Raw genomic sequence first — 19,698 nt, 5'->3', positions numbered from 1 at the left:
TGAAGGAATGGTTCGACCAAAATTGTCTCTAATGTTTGCCTCTTGAAGCTAAGAGATAGACGAAAATAACAAAAAAAGAATCACTTAAAAATTTTGAGAAAAAAAGATATGAAAAATCTGTGAAGTTGAGGCATCAATCAGCGTTTTTGGATTGCCTGTTTCTGGAAAATTCATTTTTAGTGTTCGTTTTGTGTTCGTTTTGTAGTGTTTTTAAATGCTCTTTGTTGCTCTAATTCTTGACTTAGGTGTGTGCTCTATATTGCCTTGAGTTGCCTTACTTTAAAGTGGATTCTTTCCTTCATTTGACACAATTGCAATGAGTACTATAAACTTCATGTTTGAGCACTTCTTTTTCTGTTTCTAATCAACTCTAGTGTCATTATAAGTTCCTTTTGCTTGTGCTTTCTTTATTTCCAGCACTTAATTTCTTGATTGTCATTCCTTCATTACTCTTTCAGTCATGTTACATATTCATTCACTTTGGTTTAGCACTTCTAATTAGCTTTTCTTGCTTTCTTTTTGCCTTCTTTCAAGTATATCGGTCTCGGGTTTTGTGGTCTAATTTGGTGCTTGGTATGAATTTTAACTCGGTTGCTATTCTAGTGGTAGCATCTTAGGTGGTGGATGGAGTAAACTTTAGGATTTGTGCTTTCATTATAATTTCTTCCTCTTCCTCACCTTTGAGAGACTTGACCCTACAACCTTTGAGAGTGTGTGTACTAACAATTTTATTTTGGCATAGTTTTCTTGTTGTTTTTCTTCATTGTTTTGCAGATGTTGGGTGCTATTTTGGTACTCAATGAATGTCCAAATAATTGGGTGTGGTGCCTCCAAGTTGCCCCAATTGGTGCTCGAGGTTTTGGCCATCAACTAAGGCCTTAAAAGCTTCCAACAAAGCTCTCGACATTGGGTGTTTTGGCAGCACATTCTCCATTGTTCTTTACATTCTAAATATAGTGGCCATCAACTTTGCATGATAATTTTTAGGATCAAAATAGTTTGCATTCTAAATATAGTGAGCATTATTTACATCATAGGGTTATGCATGACATTCCCCAATTTGGTAGCAAAGTTAACACAATGTCATTGGGAGAAAAAGATTGAACAACTATGTTCGTTCATTATTAGGAGTAGTAAATATTCTATAGTTGACTTGTGTACTTCTAGGTTTATAGAACATGCATTTGAGTGGTGGCGTTGTAGGCAGTTTCGGGTTCAAATTGGTAGAAAATATGCCATTCGAAATTTGGAGGAATTAATGACATGCATGAGGTGACAATTTGTTCCAACTAATGTTGAGCGATATGAAGTTCTTAAACCTGAGTATAAAGAGCCACGTGACATGCTCTTGGGGGAGAAGAGAGAAAAAGAAAAGCTTGAAAAACTTAGATCATTTGAAAAACAAAAAGCAATTAGAAAGCTAAGAGAGTAAGCGGAAAAAGAGAAAAGAGAGCAAGGGAAAGAGAAAAATTTGAGAAAGAACTTAAAGAAGAACAGGAACAAAAGATAGAGGAGAAGTTAACAGAAGAGAATGAGGAAAAAGAGAGAAAAGAATATGAAGAAAAGGAGAGAGTAACACAAGAGGAAGAATTAAAACAAAAAGAGGAAGACTTAAAAAGAAACGTCAAAGAGATTAAGAGAAACGAAGCAACAAAACTAACACTACAAAAGTAATGGAATTATCAATGAAATTTTAACGACGGATATATTTTAGTCAGTAAAATTCGTCGGTAAAAGGAGCGAGAAATTTCCCATCCAAGTATGCAATATCGTCGAATTTTTCCATCGGTAAAATCCGTCGATACTTACATAACTTAAAATCCATCAGTAAAAGGTGGGGGAAATTTCCCGTCCAAAACTTACCTTAAGAGGTTGTGCCAACAGTAAATAAAAAGAAAAAAGAAGACTGTGACGGCGAGGAAAAGAAGAAGACGAAAAAAAATGAAAGAGGGAGGAGGAAGAATATGAACAGTGTGCATTATTTACAGACAGATTTTTTGGTAATTACCAACAGATTTATTGGTAACTACCGACGGATTTTTTGGTCGGTAACTACCTTTAGTCGGTAATTATCGACAAATTTTACTGACAAATTTTTCTGTCAGCAATTATCGATAGATTATACGATAAATTTTTTCGTCGATAATTACCAACAAAACATGATTTCGATTGTTAAAATTTTACCGACAAATTTTTTATCATCAGTAATCCGTCGATAATTCTGATTTAGTGATGGATTTTGACCATTACCAAGGGATTTTGACCATCGGTAATATCAATTTTTCTTATAGTGTAATGTTTAGGGAAGCAGAGATATAACATCCTTGCAATATACAAATCAAGCTTCCAAAAGAAGTGATCCCATCTTTACACTCTACCTCATATTCCATTAATTCTTTTGTCTTAGTTCTTCCTAAAAATGTTTTTCTACCTTTACCCATTATTTCAAACTCCTCAACATATCTTGCATCAACACACTTTGACTTAAATATTTTTTTTCAACAATCACTTAAGTCAAAGTGTAAGACACTCCTTTTGTGAAGTGGGTCGAATATGACATTTTTCAAAATTTAAAATCACATCTTCACACATCTCACATCCATCTTTACTGCATGGTCCCTATCATTTTAATGCAATTATGGATGATGATTTTTGCATATATATTTTTTACCCTGGTGGAACCAAGCTTTAGTTGTTGTGGGCCTTAAAGAACTTTTTTTATTTGAGGACAGATCCTCTTTAAGAGGGAATGGATGATGAATCCATTCTAGGCCCAATCAATGGCCCACATGCACTTCAAGGCCCAAGACCAATCAAAGGCCCAATACCAAGAAGCATGTTAAAGATTCAAATGGGCTTCTCTCAAGATGGTCAAAGCATTAACGTAGACTTCAAAATTGGGCTAATTGTTTAGGCCTTGCTTTCATAAATAGTAGGCAAAATAAACTTGTTCCTTGGAGTTTAATTGGGCTAATCCAAGCCCAATAGGGAGCCTTGGTCGAGACACTCCAATTACCACAAGGAAGGTGCGACTCTAGCTTGCAAATGAGTGTCATGCCACTTTTCACACATCCAAGCCATCATAAGCATCCAAGGGCTGAGAGAGAGACTTCTTCTCCAAGCTTGCATTGCATTTCAAACGCAATTTCATGTGCATGTGCATGTGCATTAGTGACCTTATCTTCTATAAAAGAGAGTCCTATGGCACGTTGTAGAGTTTACTCTTAAATTTTTCTAATAGAATGCTTGTGTTGAGATCACTCCACTCTTCTATTATTTTGAGAGCACCTAAGCTAGAGGTTTACAACATTTCCTCTAGCTACCTTCCACTAGCCTAGCTTCTAGTCTACTTCTCCTTTACCACTCCAAATACCATTGCTACAAGAGTCTTAAACACTTGTCTCTATTCCATTTTTGTTGCCTATGGAATTTCTACCATCCACCACACATTGGAGCTCCATCATAATTGATTTCACTTCATCCGAGACCAAGTGAAAGAAGGTAATGCGAAGTTAGAGCAAGTAGGATGTCAAGCACAAGCTGCATATATGTTCATAAAGTCATTACCAACTACTTTGTTCGAGAATAGCAAGAATATTATTGGAATGAAAGACAAAAAAAATCATTTAAGTTTACAGGAGGATTTTGTTAGCTAAACTTAAATGTTTGTAGTTGTATTTAATAATATTGGTAGAAGTGTCTTAGAAAATTACAAAGGTCAAGAGTCTTTCTAGAATGATTATGATATGCAATGGAGTTTATTAATTATGGTTTAGGTAAAGGTTGTATTATGGATGTAGTTGAAAGACATTCTGAAAAGTGCTTATAAATAGTCATTTTATTGTTCATTGTAAAATAGAACAAGTTATAATAGAGAGTTTTAACCAAAAAGACTTGTTTGTTAACCGTAGCTACAAAGTACTTCGAAATGTTTAATCTAAAAAAGACTTGTTTGTCAACCGTAGCTACAATGTGCTTCGAATGTTTTTAACACGTAGTTGCATGCTTTGAATTATTAAAGAAAACATTGTACTAGACATTGTAAATTATTAACTGCTTCATGATTGTAAACTTTAGAAGTTACATTTCCAATGAGATTCCCTATTGAAATAGCTTGACAGAATGGCATGGCTTTTACCATCACCTTTATTCCTTGTGTACTGTTTTAAATAGAATGTATTGGCCTGTTTAGGACAAAATTGTGGAGCTTGAATCCGTAATTGTTGATTTACATATTAATAGTAATTATTGAACTCGAAAAGGGCAATTATTAAACTCGTTAAATATTTCAACTACATCTCATCCATGAACTGTTATTTCACCTTAAACACTTGGATTTGTTGTCAGAGTTATTCTCATGGTTGATACATTTCTATTCTAGCTTTAATTAAATTGTCCCAAAAATTTTGATAAGCAATAAAACCACTCTTAAGCAACATTAATCGTAATTCATATGCCTGAGCATGATTTGCACAAACCTCATATGTAGCCAGAATTTGCACAAATCGTCGAGATGCATTAGAATCATTGCTTGAGTCAATGATGTCGGGGTTGTGAATGATACAAAGATGTCGGGGCCAATTAAGACTTCCATATACCAATGAAGTTCTTTGTGGAATCCTAGATCCAGAGCATTTCATCCCAATAATATGTGGAATAGCTTTGAAGCACTAGTCATATGAGCTATGGAAAAAAAAAACGAAAGGGAGAAAAGAAATACAAAGGTCAAAGGCAGCGGTAATGAAGAAGCTCAAAAATCTATTTGCTATAAAAAAAAATTTAGAACAGAAAATGCTTATAAAAAATTTGTGACGGTTAATGTAGTGAAGTGAACTCAAGCGTGATTAAGTCTTCTGCCTCTGTCAAAGTTGTTTCTGTCATACCACGAGTCCTCTATATGATAGTACATTATTTCCTATTCCATTCTTCATTAACCAGAGAAATTTATATTTTTAACATATTGTTTGAAGCTTTTAACGTATCCATTTTAATATTTATCACTAAATATTATTAATTTAGTATGAAAATTAAAAAAAATTAAGATAATTAAATTACTTCTAACTATATAAGTCAATTAAGTATTATTTTTATTAATTTATTTAATAAGTTAATTATATATATTATTCTTAGTATAATTTTATTCATTATTTTACTTTTAATATGTATTTTTATTAAAAATATTATAATTTACTTATATGATTATTATTTATTTTCTATATATTACTTTATATGATAATTTCTAATGATGGTAATATAATTTATTTGTTAGTATATATAAGAAATAATTTTATCAGCAAAAATAAAAATTAAAAAAAAAGTAAAAGGTATGTTTTATACGTTCAGAATTACGGATTAAAATACATAAAAAAAATTATGTAATACAAAAAAATAATTACGAATTTTTATTTTTCTATCTTTACACAATTCAAAACTAGGATTAAATATTTTTTTATAATATATTAAATACATTTTGTCACTAATAATTATCACTTATAAAATGATAAATATATACAATTATCAAATAAAAATTAAATGCAATTACTTTATATAAAAAAATATTTTGGGAAAAAAGTTGTTATTATTCTGAAAAATAAAGGTTATTCTTCATACTATGACATCTCATTTCTAATAGAGTAATCTACTAAAATTTTGCATCACATAATTATAATATAAAAGAGCACACGACATGAAGCATACATGTTATAACTATTACAGTTATCCATCATATACTCGGAAAGAAAGTTTAGGCACACCACGATGGCATAAAGAATACAAAAGTACTATTGTCTTGTAAAAGACTGCTCATAGAGTAAAGAATTTAAAACTAAACACAGAGTTCTTCAAAAGGGACTGGACAATGAGTCACAACCCAGACCATGGGAACCACCCTACATCGCAGCATTGTCACCACCCTAAGAACCTCCAAGGGTTTCCACATATGCTCACACCAATAGTAATGGTGATCATTGCAAAAAGGAAAACCAAGCAAAGAAACATACACTAAGAGAAAGGGTAAGCTAGAGTAAAAATTGTTTTAACCATGTTATAGAGCAAATCAATAGTCAGATCATATTATGCACAGACAAAGTAGTAGGCACCCAAATCATGTGAAAGCAAACAATTTCAAAACTCTATGACTCAATATCCGGATCATACTCTTGATATAGAATTCTAAAGGAAGTATCCGCCTATGTTGGCTTTTAAACTCTACAGAGTCTAAACGCAAGGGGTTATCACCTAACCATACACAAGGTTAATCCTCTAATGTCTTGGGCCTAATATGTCCCAAGACTAGGATCTTCCGCCACTCTGACCACATAAATTATTCTACTCTATGTGAGCATGAATAATTTTTAGAGTTTAGGATACCTTCCTTTATCTAGACATCTCCTATATCAAGGTATACATTAACCACCATCACCAAGAGTTTCCCTTGAAACTTTTTTACCAACAAAATCCACATGTCATATCAAGCATTCAATTCTCATGCCAAACCACCACCACCCATAGAATCATGTTTTCCATTTCATACACAACATAACAAGATCCCATTCAATCTCATGCTTTATAAATGCATACCAATGTCCACTAGTGTAGGAAGGGCTTTTGGCAACAATTATTTTTGTCATTTTGCCCTGGTTCTAGAACCGAAGCATATTAGGACGAGGCCAAAAAGGTTAAGTTTTTGCCTTGGGTCTCAACCGAAGCAAAAGTTCCATATTCTGCCTCGATTTTGTTGAGAATCGAGGCCATATGTGCCTCTCTGCATTTTCAATATCCCATCTTCTCCACCAAAAAGCCTAGGCAGCCACCATGGTTCCACCACAACTTCGTCAAGCACCGCCACATCCGAAACTCAGAACCAAAGATCCACAACCACTACAATATTCTCCTTCATCGTAAGATCAATTTGTGAATCGTGCCACACCATGGAACCTCCATGTTCTTCATACATGAAAATGTAAACATCACACTTGCATAAATGCAAACAAAAATCAACCATCTGCAGCACATCACAAACCCTAAATCGCATCTCCTCCCCCAAATTGCGAAACCACTTCCGTCGCAACCAAAAGTTTCTTCATGTTGCCGCCACCTACACGTCTCGCCACCATCAACGACAAATCTCCATCCACGCACAAAATCAGTCTGCAACGCACCTGCAACACAATGAACTGATGCCCACTTCGCGAGCCCCAAATCGCACTTCGCCAAGCCAGAACACGAATAAGCCAAATGTCAAGTAGTCGCGAGTGGTCGGAGCGCAACAACAATAGTGGAGGTGGGTGGCTGAGAGAGAGTACGCGCACGCGAGGAAGAAGAAAAAAAGTGATTCGCGATTTTTGAACCCTAACGAACCTTTGGCCTCGGTTCAATTTTTAACCGAGGCATAAAACAGTTTTTGGCACCGGTTCAATTACACCTGAGGCAAAAATAATTTTTGGCCTCGATTCAATTTTTAACCGAGGCAGAAAACAGTTTTGGCAGCAGTTCAATTCCAACCGAGGCCAAATATCACTACTATAGTGGCATTTTTGAAATATTAGCCAACGTCTAGGCTTCGAGTCTTCAAAACTGAGGCATATCAGACCTTTTGGCATCGATTTTCTAAGAACCGAAGAAGAAAGGCGTTTTCTGCCTCGCGTATATAATGAACTGAGGCATAAAAGTTAGAAAATATTGCAAAAGTGCCACCGCGCCATTTTATGCTTCGGTTAAGCGACAACTGAGGCCTATAATGCGAGTTAAAAGGCCAAAATTGCACTAGTGGTCCAACCCAACCAAGTCATGGCTGATTACATAATAACACATTATGCAAAAAACGATTTGAGATTTTAGAAATAAAATTGCAACTTGTGTAAAGCTCCAAAAATTTTGTATTTATATTCAAATTAAAGATGATTGAATCAAGAACCAAATGCAACAAGAACCAACTTAATTGAATAACTATAGAGAAAGATATTCACCAAACAAGCAACGAAGGTCAATATTGTCAAAAACCAAACTACAAGGACCTTGCGATAAAAACTGCTCTCACTATAGAGCTCTGATTCAAGATCCGACCAGTCGAAGTCAAGAGCTAGGTGTTAGCGATCAACTGTTAAAATTTCAGCTTGATCCAACGGTTAACGAATTGGGAAAATCAATTTTACTAAAACTGCGCATATAAGAAAAAAGACATAGTCGCCCAGCGACCAAGGCACTCGCCTAGTGACCACCCGACACTTCCAGAATACGAAAAATAACGTCAAATATCACAGTTTCATGAATATTTGAACCTCTAACTTAGAAATACACCAAAAATTAACAATTTTCCCAATCTTATCTCATATTCCACAAAACACTAATCGCATAAAATAGAAAAAACGTGAATACAAGGTGTAAATCCCTTTACCTTGATAAAACTTAGCCAAACGAAAGAGGAACAAGCAAAACAACTTAAAAAAAGTGAAGCCCTAACTTCCCTTATCAGGAAAAGAGGACAAAAGAGGAAGAGAGTCCTAACAAAAGCTCACCACAGTTCAACAACGACTTAAGGTGGTAGAAGGAGGCTTCAACTGTTGGAATCGAGGAACTTGTGCAAGCCCTAGCAGAGCTACTGCTCAAGAGTTGAAGGGAGGAGAGGGAACTATTTTTCTGTAAAGGTGACACAATGAAGAGTAAGTGACTGTGAGAGGAGTCTTGGGAGTCCAAAGTGGGCTGATTTTTGGGCCCTCGAAAAGGCGAGGCCCAACCGCTCTTTAGGACAAGGTTTAAAATAAAAGGGGTCTCACACACTATGTTAGAAAAATAAATTATATGCAATTGTCTTATTTGTAGAATATATTAAGTGCATTACTTAATTATCTTAATTTAAAACATGTTACTTTTTTTTATCTCAAGTGATGTTTTCTGCTCTTGTTTTAGTTCTGAATTAAAGATTTGTAATTATAAGAGGTAATAAAAACCAATAAAAAAGGTTGGAGATTTATATGTAACAAAAAAGAATATAGAAACTAAAACAAGATTAATACTAATTAATATGTCATACTAATATCTTTTTGAGATCAATATACTACTATTAATATAACATAAATAAATATTAATGCATTTTTTTCGTTTTTATTCAAGTATATATATATATATATATATATATATATATATATATATATATATATATATATATATATAATGTTATACTTTTATCAATTTTAATGTAGGACGGTAAAACAATAAAAATATTATATAAGTAGAATTATAGTTTTATAATCTTGTTATGAGTTGAAAGACAATTAATTTATCTGTGGTGTGTGGTCTATTTTTGTGGCAATTAACCAAGTCATAAATTACAAATAAGAGAAGGTGGAATCTAAGTAAATGTAGGAACTAGTTAATTGGTTACACTTTTTATAACACCTTAACCAACTGTGTTTAAATTATGTAGGTTTTTTAAATACTTTTTTTGTTCTTTTGGGTGGTGAATCGATTCATTACTTTGCTCAGAAGGAGGTATTTATTCCTCAAACGTAGATTATGAAGGCTACATAATGTATAAAGAAAGTTCTACTAAAATGATGCTGAATTTTTTATTAAATTTGGATCCTCTCATTTGATACAAAAAGTTCAACTACATAGTAACCGAGTTGCTAATTATAAATGAGCAATAACTAACAACTGATAGTTGGCAGAAAGAAGATTACGTTTATGCATAACTGAAGAACACTCTGATCCTTTAGTCACTGGCAAGAACAATCTTCAAAAAACCAATTGCAAAAATATACTGTAATATCAGAATTGCGATAATTGGATTAAGGATTAATGGAAATTTTATATAATGTAAAATTTCACTTACCCTGCAATAGAAGGGGTGGACCGAGTCTAGTTTCTCAAAGGATCCTTATTGTGATTTGAATTGGATTTGTAGCTGTTGTTTCTCATTCTTTGATTAAGAATGCCTTCGATCAAATGGATTGACCATTCTGGTTTTCGAATGAAGAATGTGAAATATCCCAACACCATTCCGTATACCCCTCCACAACCATATCCTATAGCTACGGCTTTCCAACCAAACCCAAATTGTTCTTCTTGATGAGATTGAAAGGTTGCTAATTCTGTCCGCTTCTTTTTATCCTTGTGGCATGGTTTTGACAATGGCAACCCACATAGCCCGGGATTTCCCTGATAGGAATCGTTCTGAAATGTGTTGAACTGTTTACCTGTTGGTATCATACCCACCAGCTGGTTTTGTGAAAGGTTAAAGACAGAGAGAAAGTGAAGGTTGGTCAATGCATTCGGAATCTCACCCATAAGCATGTTTGAGGAGATGTCTAACCATTCCAGATTTTCCAAACCACCCAAGGTTTGTGGAATAAGACCAGTGATATTGTTGTGGGAAAGGTTAAGTCCTTTCAGTGACTTTAACTCTCCAATGATTGATGGAATCACTCCTTCAAATCCATTATTCGACAAATCAATAGTTGTGAAAGTGGTCAAGATTCTCTCCATGTGAATGGCATTTTTTTTCACCGTGACCACAACAGAATCGTTGTACATAAATGAATTTTGAAGAACTTCTACATATTCCAAATCATCATTCTCACCCTCTTTCATTGCCTTGAAGTTTTTTATGCATGTTGTTGGCAAAGTGCCACGAAAGCTGTTGTTGGAGACATCAAAAATCTTCAATTGGAGAAAGGTGCGCTTGGCTTTCAAACAATTGATAGTACCGTTGAAGTTATTGGCGCGTAAAACGAGGACTTGCAGCTCTGGAAGGGAGTGTAGCCAACTTGGAAATCCACCGCCTATGTTGTTTTGTCCAACATCAAAAACTCTCAATTGTTTGCACATGACCTTAGCCCCAGGCCAATCTAATGGTCCCTCCAGTTGATTGTCATTAAGATTCATCGTATGCAATGATTGTATCAGAAGATAGGTTGCGGGTATGGTTCCACAAAGGTTGTTCATTTGCACATCCAAAACTGAGAGGTATGTCAAGGTTCCGAGGCATTGTGGAAGCTTACCTGTCAAATTGTTGTGAGACAAAATGAGTAACTGGAGGAAGGTCGCATTGCAAAAAGCTGAAGAAAAGCCTCCAGTGAATTTGTTGTTTGAGACAGAAAAGAATTCAATGCCTTGTGGGGGAGCGGGGATATCTCCTTCAAGCATGTTGAAGCTAAGGTCAATGTAGTTTATGTTTCCCTGTGAGGGCGAGAGATAATGAACTGATGTGAAAAGGTTATGTGAAAGGTCCAACTTATCCAAAGACTTGTTTGCGATCTCGTTAAACCATTTTGGTATCCTTCCACTAATTTGGTTCCAAGATAGATCTAAATACTTAATAGATTTGAGCGGACTTCGGAATGTTTGGAAGGAAAAGGTGGACTCATCCCCATCATCAAAGAATCTAAGAGCCAGAAAATTGTTGTGAGAAAGATCAAGATTATATAGCACTTGAAGATTTGAAAATGTATAAAAATCGAGGGTGCCACTCAGGTTATTTGATGATAGTCTCAAATCAGAGAGATTTTGGAGAAGAGACATTGACTCCGGGATAGTACCTTGCAGCTTGTTATAAGAGAGATCACAAATTTCCAATGAAAAGGAAGAGAATTCACCAATTGGCCCGGTAAGTTGGTTCCCACCAAGGAGTAATTTAGTTAACGATGACAAAGAAAAACACCAACACGGAATTGTTCCGTTCAACGAGTTATCAGACAAATCCAGATAAGCTAAATTAGAAAGTTCAGTGTTGTTCTCTGGTATTGCTCCAACTAATTTATTCTTCGGAAATCTTAAATCACTAAGCTGAGTGAGCCCAAACAACGATGGTGGCAATTGGCCCACTAGGTTGTTTATAGAAAGATCTAAAACTTCTAATTTGCTTAACTTACCAAACAAATTGGGGATCTCACCGTCAAAATTATTATATGAAAGATCTATGTGAATAAGATGCTGAAGGTCAAAAAGAGATGATGGAATCTCACCAATGAAGTTATTTGAACCGAGGTCTAGATAATTTAATTGTGAGATGTTGGCCATGCATTGCGGAATGGGTCCTGTGAAATTATTGTATGAAAGATAAATATAAGTGAGATGTTTTGAAAGTGATAATGGAATCTCGCCACTGAATTCGTTATAAGCAAGGGCCAGGTATTTTAGTTGCGTAAGATTAGATAAAATCCGAATATTTCCCGACAAAGAAGTTGAAGTGAGATCCAAGTATCTAAGAGGAGTGCTGCAATTATATTGTGGAAGCTCACCTTCCAACTTCCCATTCTCCGACAGATCAAGTTGTTGAAGATTGGGTAAACAGAATATGTTATTTGCTAACTTCCCTTGCAAATTGGAATCTCCAAGTGCAAGAGAGACCAAGGAGGATGAAAAATTAAGCAACAAAGACAGAGAACGGGGTTTAATCAAAGACATATCTAGGCCATCAAGAGTGAGCTCCCTTAAATGAGTTGCATTTACAATGAGCTTTTCAAGGGTTGCTGGTTCAACTCTCATATCTTGTAACTTTGAGAGATCAAGTGAAACTAATTTTGAGAGGTGAGATATTTTGGAAGGAATGACACCACTAAATCCAACATCAGATAGGTTGAGATGAGTAAGAGCGATAAGATGACCAAACCCAGAAGGCATTGGAGAACCGGAAAAGTAATTGAAAGCAAGGTTGAGTTTTTGAAGGTGAGAGAGTTTGAAGAGAGTGTTGTTGGGATGAAATGGACCTTGAAGGCAACTGCTGCTGAGGTCTAAACCAGTGACGCGGCCTGAGTTTTTGTCACAACTCACCCCATCCCACAAACACCAATCAGTACCTTTTTTCCAAGATTCTGTCTTTGGATAATAACCACCATATCCACACCAGCTATCGAGACTGAAGGAGGTCTTGAAGTTAAGTAAGGCAGAGGCTTCATCATGGTTGCATAAGGGCACCAATGAAGACGTGCATGAAGGAAAATCAGAAACCAACAAACTCAGGACAACAAACACAAACCACCCCATACTTTTTTTTTTTTTTTCTAAATGCCTTTGCTCAACGGATTCAAATTACAATGATAATGATAATGTAATGTAAGACGTTAATTTAAGTCCTATTGAAATTGATGTACCAAAGCTAAATTTGCGGATTGGACTGGGAGCCAATCACGTCAATGACTGAAAGACTGCAACAATAATACAATTATTGCCTAAGTCACGGTCTTTTTTAAAAAAATAGGTTTACAACTCAAGTCAAAATTTAAAACTGATTCAGAAAAAATCCTGAGAAAATAAATTAAACAATAAAAAAAATCATATAAACAGTGATCATCTCCTTTATTCAATATCATGTTATTATTCCTTACATATTCACAACCTAAGGTACTTAATCACCTCTCAATTTTAAATCACAGTTTTCCGTTGTTTTGTATGTTGACTTAGCTTTTTACTCTGGATTATGTTATAAGAATTCTTATCAAGGTTTTTCGAATTATAACAAGAATCTAAGTTTTGCTTCAAAGTAGAAATTAAGCTCAAATTAAGTTTGCCAAACTTGAACTTAATATAGTAAACACGAGTAAAAATATATATTTCTTTGACCAGTAGTTTACTTGAACGCCAACTGTTGACCATCAGTTAAAAAATCATGCTTGGTATTGAAATGGATATTCTATGTGAGGATTGGATAGAGTTTGAAATGTCTGTGATCAAAATTCAATGAGTTTCAAGTGCTAATGATTTATTGGGCAAACAAAAATCAAGATGCTTTCATTAAATAAAGATAGAGAACTTATTTATCAACATGCCACTAACTCCTTTGCAATGAACTATTTAATGAGCCTCTGCTTTGGAGACAGTGGAAAAAGAATGCGTTTGTAGGGTTTGTTTCATATTTTGGGGTTTGAAGTCAAAGGATAGGATTATTGTTGTTTTGTACATTTGAAGGTGAGACCTCTGGAGGTAGCTGGAAATTCAAGAGAAAAGAGTTGAAGATGTTGAAGAACTCATTGGGCTTCTCCGCACAGAAAGCATGCCCTGCCTTCTTAATGACAACTAGTTGAGCATTGTGCCCTAAATGCCTGTCATCCAAATCCAATGAGTTCTAAATTCAAAACTGATGCAAACAACTACAGTGAGAGTGTTATTAACCTTTTCAATCTGTGTCCCAGTTCTAAAGGAAATACTTGATCATGCTCTCCCCAGATTATTAATGTTGGCTGCATGCAAAATTAAATGAAGCCTTTTAATGTAACTACTAGCACACAGAGACAGATTGAAGCCAACACACTCTTATTGATATAAATCTATTGAAACACACAAAATCATGAGTGAAGTACATTAAGAACCTGAGATATCTTGGGGATGTCAAAAAGTTTGCGGTCCTTTACAAGGGCTTTGATCAGTTCTCTCTTTTCTTGTTCATAGTCCCTGCACATTGTCTATCCAAAATCACCCATTTAAGCCCATTCTGGCTCCTTTACATTCACAAATATACACCGTTACATTCTAGTTAGCTAAAATGGTAGCTGAAACATCATCGTTTTTTGAATCATTACATAGACAACAACAACATGCTATTATTTCTCTTTTAAGTAAGCTTGAAGTCACATTGCTAGACTAAACCACTTATCACAGCCAAAACTAAACTGATAAGTTATATAAATGGTTTAACTATGATAAATTAATCAAATTGCTAAGTAATACTCTTAACTCATGATCAAAGAGGGTGGCCAAGTAGAAATTCAGCACATAAGATTTTAATAAATGTACATCAAATGTATGATAAAACTTTTATACTCGAACTAGTCTATCAACCCTGCACTATTTTCTACTATAAAATTACAAAGAGTTAAATATGTTTGTACGTAGCGCGGCCATGCCTCACAAATTATGTGTCTCGGTGTCCAACACCAAACACCAATATGCATATGACACTCATACGACAAATCATCTAATTGAAAGATATTTTTTTTCTTTTAACACAATTTTTATATGTCTCTACTTTAGAGCAGTGTTAATAAGGACAAATACAATGAGTTTTTAAAAACCCTATAAACTTACAAATTTATTTTATAAATTTCTATTATGATTAAATAAGGAACAAATATGATTACTACTTTTCACTTTTTAGATATTAGATAGATGGATTAAATTCATTTTTTCATTAAGTGACAATATGTTTTATATTTCACTAACCTTGTTTATAAATGATTTTGAGTATATAAATATTGTTTGTTAAATTAAATAATCATAACGATATAATATATAGATGTCCCATGTCCTACATTTTGGAGACTACACGTATCAAAGTGTTCGTGTCCATGTCGTATGTCGTATCCGTGTGAGTACTTGTGCTACATAGGTTTGTAGTCCCTAAACTTGGATGAGAAATTAAAATTTATTCATGTCTCAAACTTTGATATATTTTGGTTTCCAAATTTTAAAAATGAATTAGTATATTCATCTTAACCCATCGACATTATTTTCTTTTTCATATTACACAGTATTTTAAACCAGCATTTGAACTGGAACATGTCAAACAATATAAATAATTAAATGTTAGCTTGAAATGTCATTTCAAACGCTAAAAATATTTAACACAGTTAAGTTAGAAATACTATATCTATTCATTTCAAAATTTGAAAATCAAATTATATCAAAAATAAAAATAAATTTCAATTTCGTACTAAAATTTAGAAATTAAAAATATATTTAAACTAGTTAAAAATAATAATGATGACGGAAGAAAGAGCTTCCTAGAATTACAAAACTAAACCACCCCAATTTTTGAGCTATGAATAGAGCTAAAACTAAGTACATAATACTCGCAATAAATTAGCTAGATTGATCAAGTACTGTACAAGTCAAATCTTGGAAGTGACTAACAGGGGAAGCAGTGTCGGATTTACGTTATGACTGAGGAAGGTCGTCACTCTCCCAAATTTTTTATACTTATATAATTTAAATATATTTTTTAAAAATTTAATATTTTTAATATATTTTATACATTTGATATTTCAAAACAATATTAAATATTTATTTTAATAAATAAGAAAAAGATTTTTTTATTCAAATTTATATTTTAATTTGACATTTTAAATTATTTTTTAAATAAAAATGATTATTTTCTTAATATTCTTTTAAATAATTATTTATTTAATTTAACCATCTTTTTATTTAATTATTTTTTAAACTTGATCGCTATAAATAAAAATTAATTAATAAAATTATAAAAATTATTTATATTTAATTTTGTAATTATAATAATAACAATAATTATAATTTTATTATTTTTTATTATCATAAAAAATACAATATTTTACTAGTTTATATAAAAAAATTGGAATTACTATTTTGGTTTTTATTTTAGTCCAAAAATATCAAGTTGGTCATCTAGTTTTTTTAGTTTAAATTTGATCCTAATTTTCAAAAAAAAATAATGTAATTTATTTTATTAAATTCATTAAATTGGATCATGATTTTTTCATAAACATTGAAATTGTGAATAATGATGGATTTTTTTGTTGATATAATTAACATAATTTTAGTGTCAATTTTGATGAAAAATTATTACTTCACTTCAAAAAATTTAACTAAAAAAATCAAATTGTACTAATTTTTAAAAATTCGAAATTAATTTAAAACTTAAAAAACTAAATAAACAATCTGAAGATCCGCCATTGAGAGGAAGGATAGAGTCCCAAAGACGCTACCATCATCTCTAATCACAGAGTTGTATTATTGATACTATAATCTTTTAACATTTTTTTCCATATTATTTCTTTGTTTTCTCTTCGTCTCATCGCTCGTCAAGTATCCAATAATTTGTACTCAAATCTATCATTAATATATGTCATTGTATTTTCCATTTCTTTCTTCTAATCACAATATATTGCAGATAGTTTTCTCTCACTTTTCTCTGCTTTTCTTTTATTAAATTAAAATATCAATGGACAACCAAATGTTATTCAAACACTTTAGAGAAAGGGCCGAAAAGAGAGAAATATAAATATGAAGGTGAAATGGAAGAACTGAAAAAAATATATAAATATTGATAAAAGTGTTTGTATATAAAGGTTTTTATATATTTATCAGGGTTAAATATATTTTTGGTCCTCAAATTTCAACGAAATTTAAAATTAGTCCCTCATCAAAACTTTTGACCAATTTAGTTCTTTATCTTTAAAAATGCGTGAATTTAATCTTTTTAACTAAATTTTGTTAAATTTATCGGACGTTTCAAGTACATTTCATGATAGTATTTAAATTATTTACACCGTTTAAAATATTTTTACTTCAATGTTAACTCAAATATTATCACAAAATATGTTTAAAATGTCAAATAAACTTTATAAAATTTGATAAAAATGACTAAATTCACGCATTTCTAAAGATGAAGGACTAAATTGATATAAAATTTCAAAAAATGACTAATTCCAAAATTTACTGAGGACAAAAACATATTTAATCACATTTATTACTATTCTATCATACACTTTTCTCGTTATTCTTCATATCTCTCACTTCTTTATATAAATATTCAAAATTAATGTACAACAGCGGCAATATTTTCATCTATTTTAAGATTGGCCCTTTTAACAAAAAAAGCCTGAGTTTGTATAAGACAAAAAGTATGATAGAACTAAAGTTTTTTTTCCCTGTTTTCTCATCAAAATTTAAATTATCACAAACGTTCAACTGTAATACGTAAACTATCAAGAGAGATATCTAATTAAGGGAAAGAACATCATCAAAACTACCAAACTATTCTATTTTCTTTTAAAATACATAAATGTAAACTAAAAGATATATGCTATATACACAAAACATAAAATATAGTTTTGAGACGGATTACTCTCAAGCTGGGAAACCAAACATAAGTTGCTGTCTTTTTAAGTATAATATCAATATGAAGTATCTATCAACTTTATTCATAACTAACTTTATTGATTCCCAAGGACTTGTTGGTTATCTATTTTAAAACAATATATTTCCTTTATCTCGATAGTTATTTTTAGTTTTAGTATTTATGCCATAAAATTCCGAGGTTTTATTATTTTATATATATTTCACTATTATAAGAAAACTTATTTTATTTCTCCATTTCTGTAAAAACAATTCTAAAATACAGATTTAAAAAAGTAATACTTTCACTTTATTTATAATTCCTCCCCTTCTTTCACAAACTAATTTTCATTCTTTTTTTCTATTTTCTTCTTCACTAATTGAATGATAAGATTAAAGAGACGAAAACATGTACCTTCTAGACACAAAGAGTAAAACATGAAAATGATTGGATCTTACATTGAAACATGGAGAGTTGAGAAGGATTTTCTTACCTCGATGAAATCATGGAGGAAGCAAGAAGGCAACCAGCTGAAGAGAGTTGGTTTGAAAAAAGTGTAGCCAACAAGCTCCTTCAGTTTATTGGGCGTTTGCGGCACCAAAATACTCGCAGCCTCATCCAAATCCGTCACAGGGAAAAGCCCTTCCTTAACGTCTCTCTCCTCCATACACACCCCTGACCCACACACCACAACCTTCTCCACCACCACCGTCTCTCTCTCCATCGCCGCCATGCAGTACGCCACGAACCCGCCGTAGCTCAGCCCCGCTACACTCACCCGCCGCACCCCTTGCGCCTCCATCACCCGCATCACACACTCCGCCTGGAACCGCTCGCTGCGCTCGGGCCGGGTCGTGTAGGACCCGCCGAAGAAGACGAGGTCCGGCACGTATACGTTGAAGAGCGGCGCCAGGTGGCGTATGAAGTCCCCCCACTGCCACATCGCGTTGGCTCCGAGCCCGTGGATGAGGAGCAGGTTGGGCTTGGCCTCGGTTCGGGCCTTGGGGACCCAGCAATGCATTATGGTTCCGTCTTTTAAGTCTGTGATAGTGGACCGGAGGCCCGACCCGGTGAACGCTGACCGGTAGCAGCGGTTCCGGGTCTCCGTGAAGCTGAACAAACAGTGAGTCATGATTGAAGAAAAGGAGAATGGAAACAGAGGAATGAATGGATGGTGGTGACTGTTGTGTCATAAAAGTGTGTGGCCGGTAAAACTACATTTTGCAAATTCGTGTGGCACGTGCGGAAAATGATTGGAGGAAAATAAAATTATCCAGAAAGTAGGTAGGCGGGGGAATAAATCTGTTTCCAACGACACTCAACGTGCATCATCTATTCTCATCATGTGTAATGTTATGTGGTTGAATACATTGTTAAATAGTTGTTGGTTTTTTTTAATATCTGCCTATTTATTCAATCTAATTATTGAACAAATATATTAAGTTTTGTTTTTATTTACTTTTTATTCAATACTATATTTTATGAAATATTGATACAGATTAGATTTGTGTTAAAATTTTATCTCAAAACTATTTTCTGACAGTCGTGTTGCTTTGGACTCTCTTGTTTACGTTTAATATTGAATATAATATTAATAAGGTTTAAATCTTTTGTCGATCTTTATTTGTGTTTAGAGATCTCAATTAACTCTTTAGATTTTAAGTTATCTTAATTTTTAAGTTAATTGGGTTCTTTTGAAAGTATGTATCAAATAGGTCCAAATTGTTAATATTGTTTAAATTGTTAATGGTAGTGTACAGTAAATATGGTTATGTGGATTTTTTTTTCTGACTAGGAATATTAATTTTGGTATAGGTAAAATTAGGTAAAAATTTGATAGTACATTGCACTGCATTAGGTTAAAATTAAAGCATAAGTAAAGAATAAATTTA

The 19,698-nt window shown here is 33.3% G+C and overlaps 2 protein-coding genes across 3 annotated transcripts; both read right to left on the bottom strand.

Annotated features, from left to right (window-relative positions):
• Positions 1 to 9,561: 9,561 nt before the first annotated feature.
• Positions 9,562 to 13,014, bottom strand: LOC114194691 (receptor-like protein 7). The gene is made up of 2 exons (XM_028085058.1): positions 9,833 to 13,014; positions 9,562 to 9,733 (listed from the first exon to the last, which is right to left on the bottom strand). Exon 1 carries the CDS (start codon positions 12,982 to 12,984, stop codon positions 9,859 to 9,861), a length of 3,126 nt encoding a protein of 1,041 aa, XP_027940859.1. The 5' UTR covers positions 12,985 to 13,014; the 3' UTR covers positions 9,562 to 9,733; positions 9,833 to 9,858.
• Positions 13,015 to 13,702: 688 nt separating this feature from the next.
• LOC114194694 (2-hydroxy-6-oxononadienedioate/2-hydroxy-6-oxononatrienedioate hydrolase-like) lies at positions 13,703 to 19,228 on the bottom strand. Of its 2 annotated transcripts, none has more exons than XM_028085063.1 (4): positions 18,300 to 19,228; positions 14,298 to 14,399; positions 14,110 to 14,177; positions 13,703 to 14,039 (listed from the first exon to the last, which is right to left on the bottom strand). In XM_028085063.1, the coding sequence occupies exons 1-4, from the start codon at positions 18,936 to 18,938 to the stop codon at positions 13,868 to 13,870; spliced, it is 981 nt and encodes a 326-aa protein (XP_027940864.1). In that variant the 5' UTR covers positions 18,939 to 19,228; the 3' UTR covers positions 13,703 to 13,867. The 2 variants fall into 2 exon arrangements, with proteins under 2 accessions (XP_027940864.1, XP_027940865.1); XM_028085064.1 differs by having other exon boundaries at positions 14,307 to 14,399.
• Positions 19,229 to 19,698: the final 470 nt, after the last annotated feature.

Source organism: Vigna unguiculata, chromosome 8 (assembly GCF_004118075.2).
Source record: "Vigna unguiculata cultivar IT97K-499-35 chromosome 8, ASM411807v1, whole genome shotgun sequence".
Classification (NCBI taxonomy): Eukaryota; Viridiplantae; Streptophyta; class Magnoliopsida; order Fabales; family Fabaceae; genus Vigna; species Vigna unguiculata.
The sequence above is the reverse complement of the archived record's forward strand: the minus strand, read 5'-3'. Positions and strand labels throughout refer to the sequence as shown.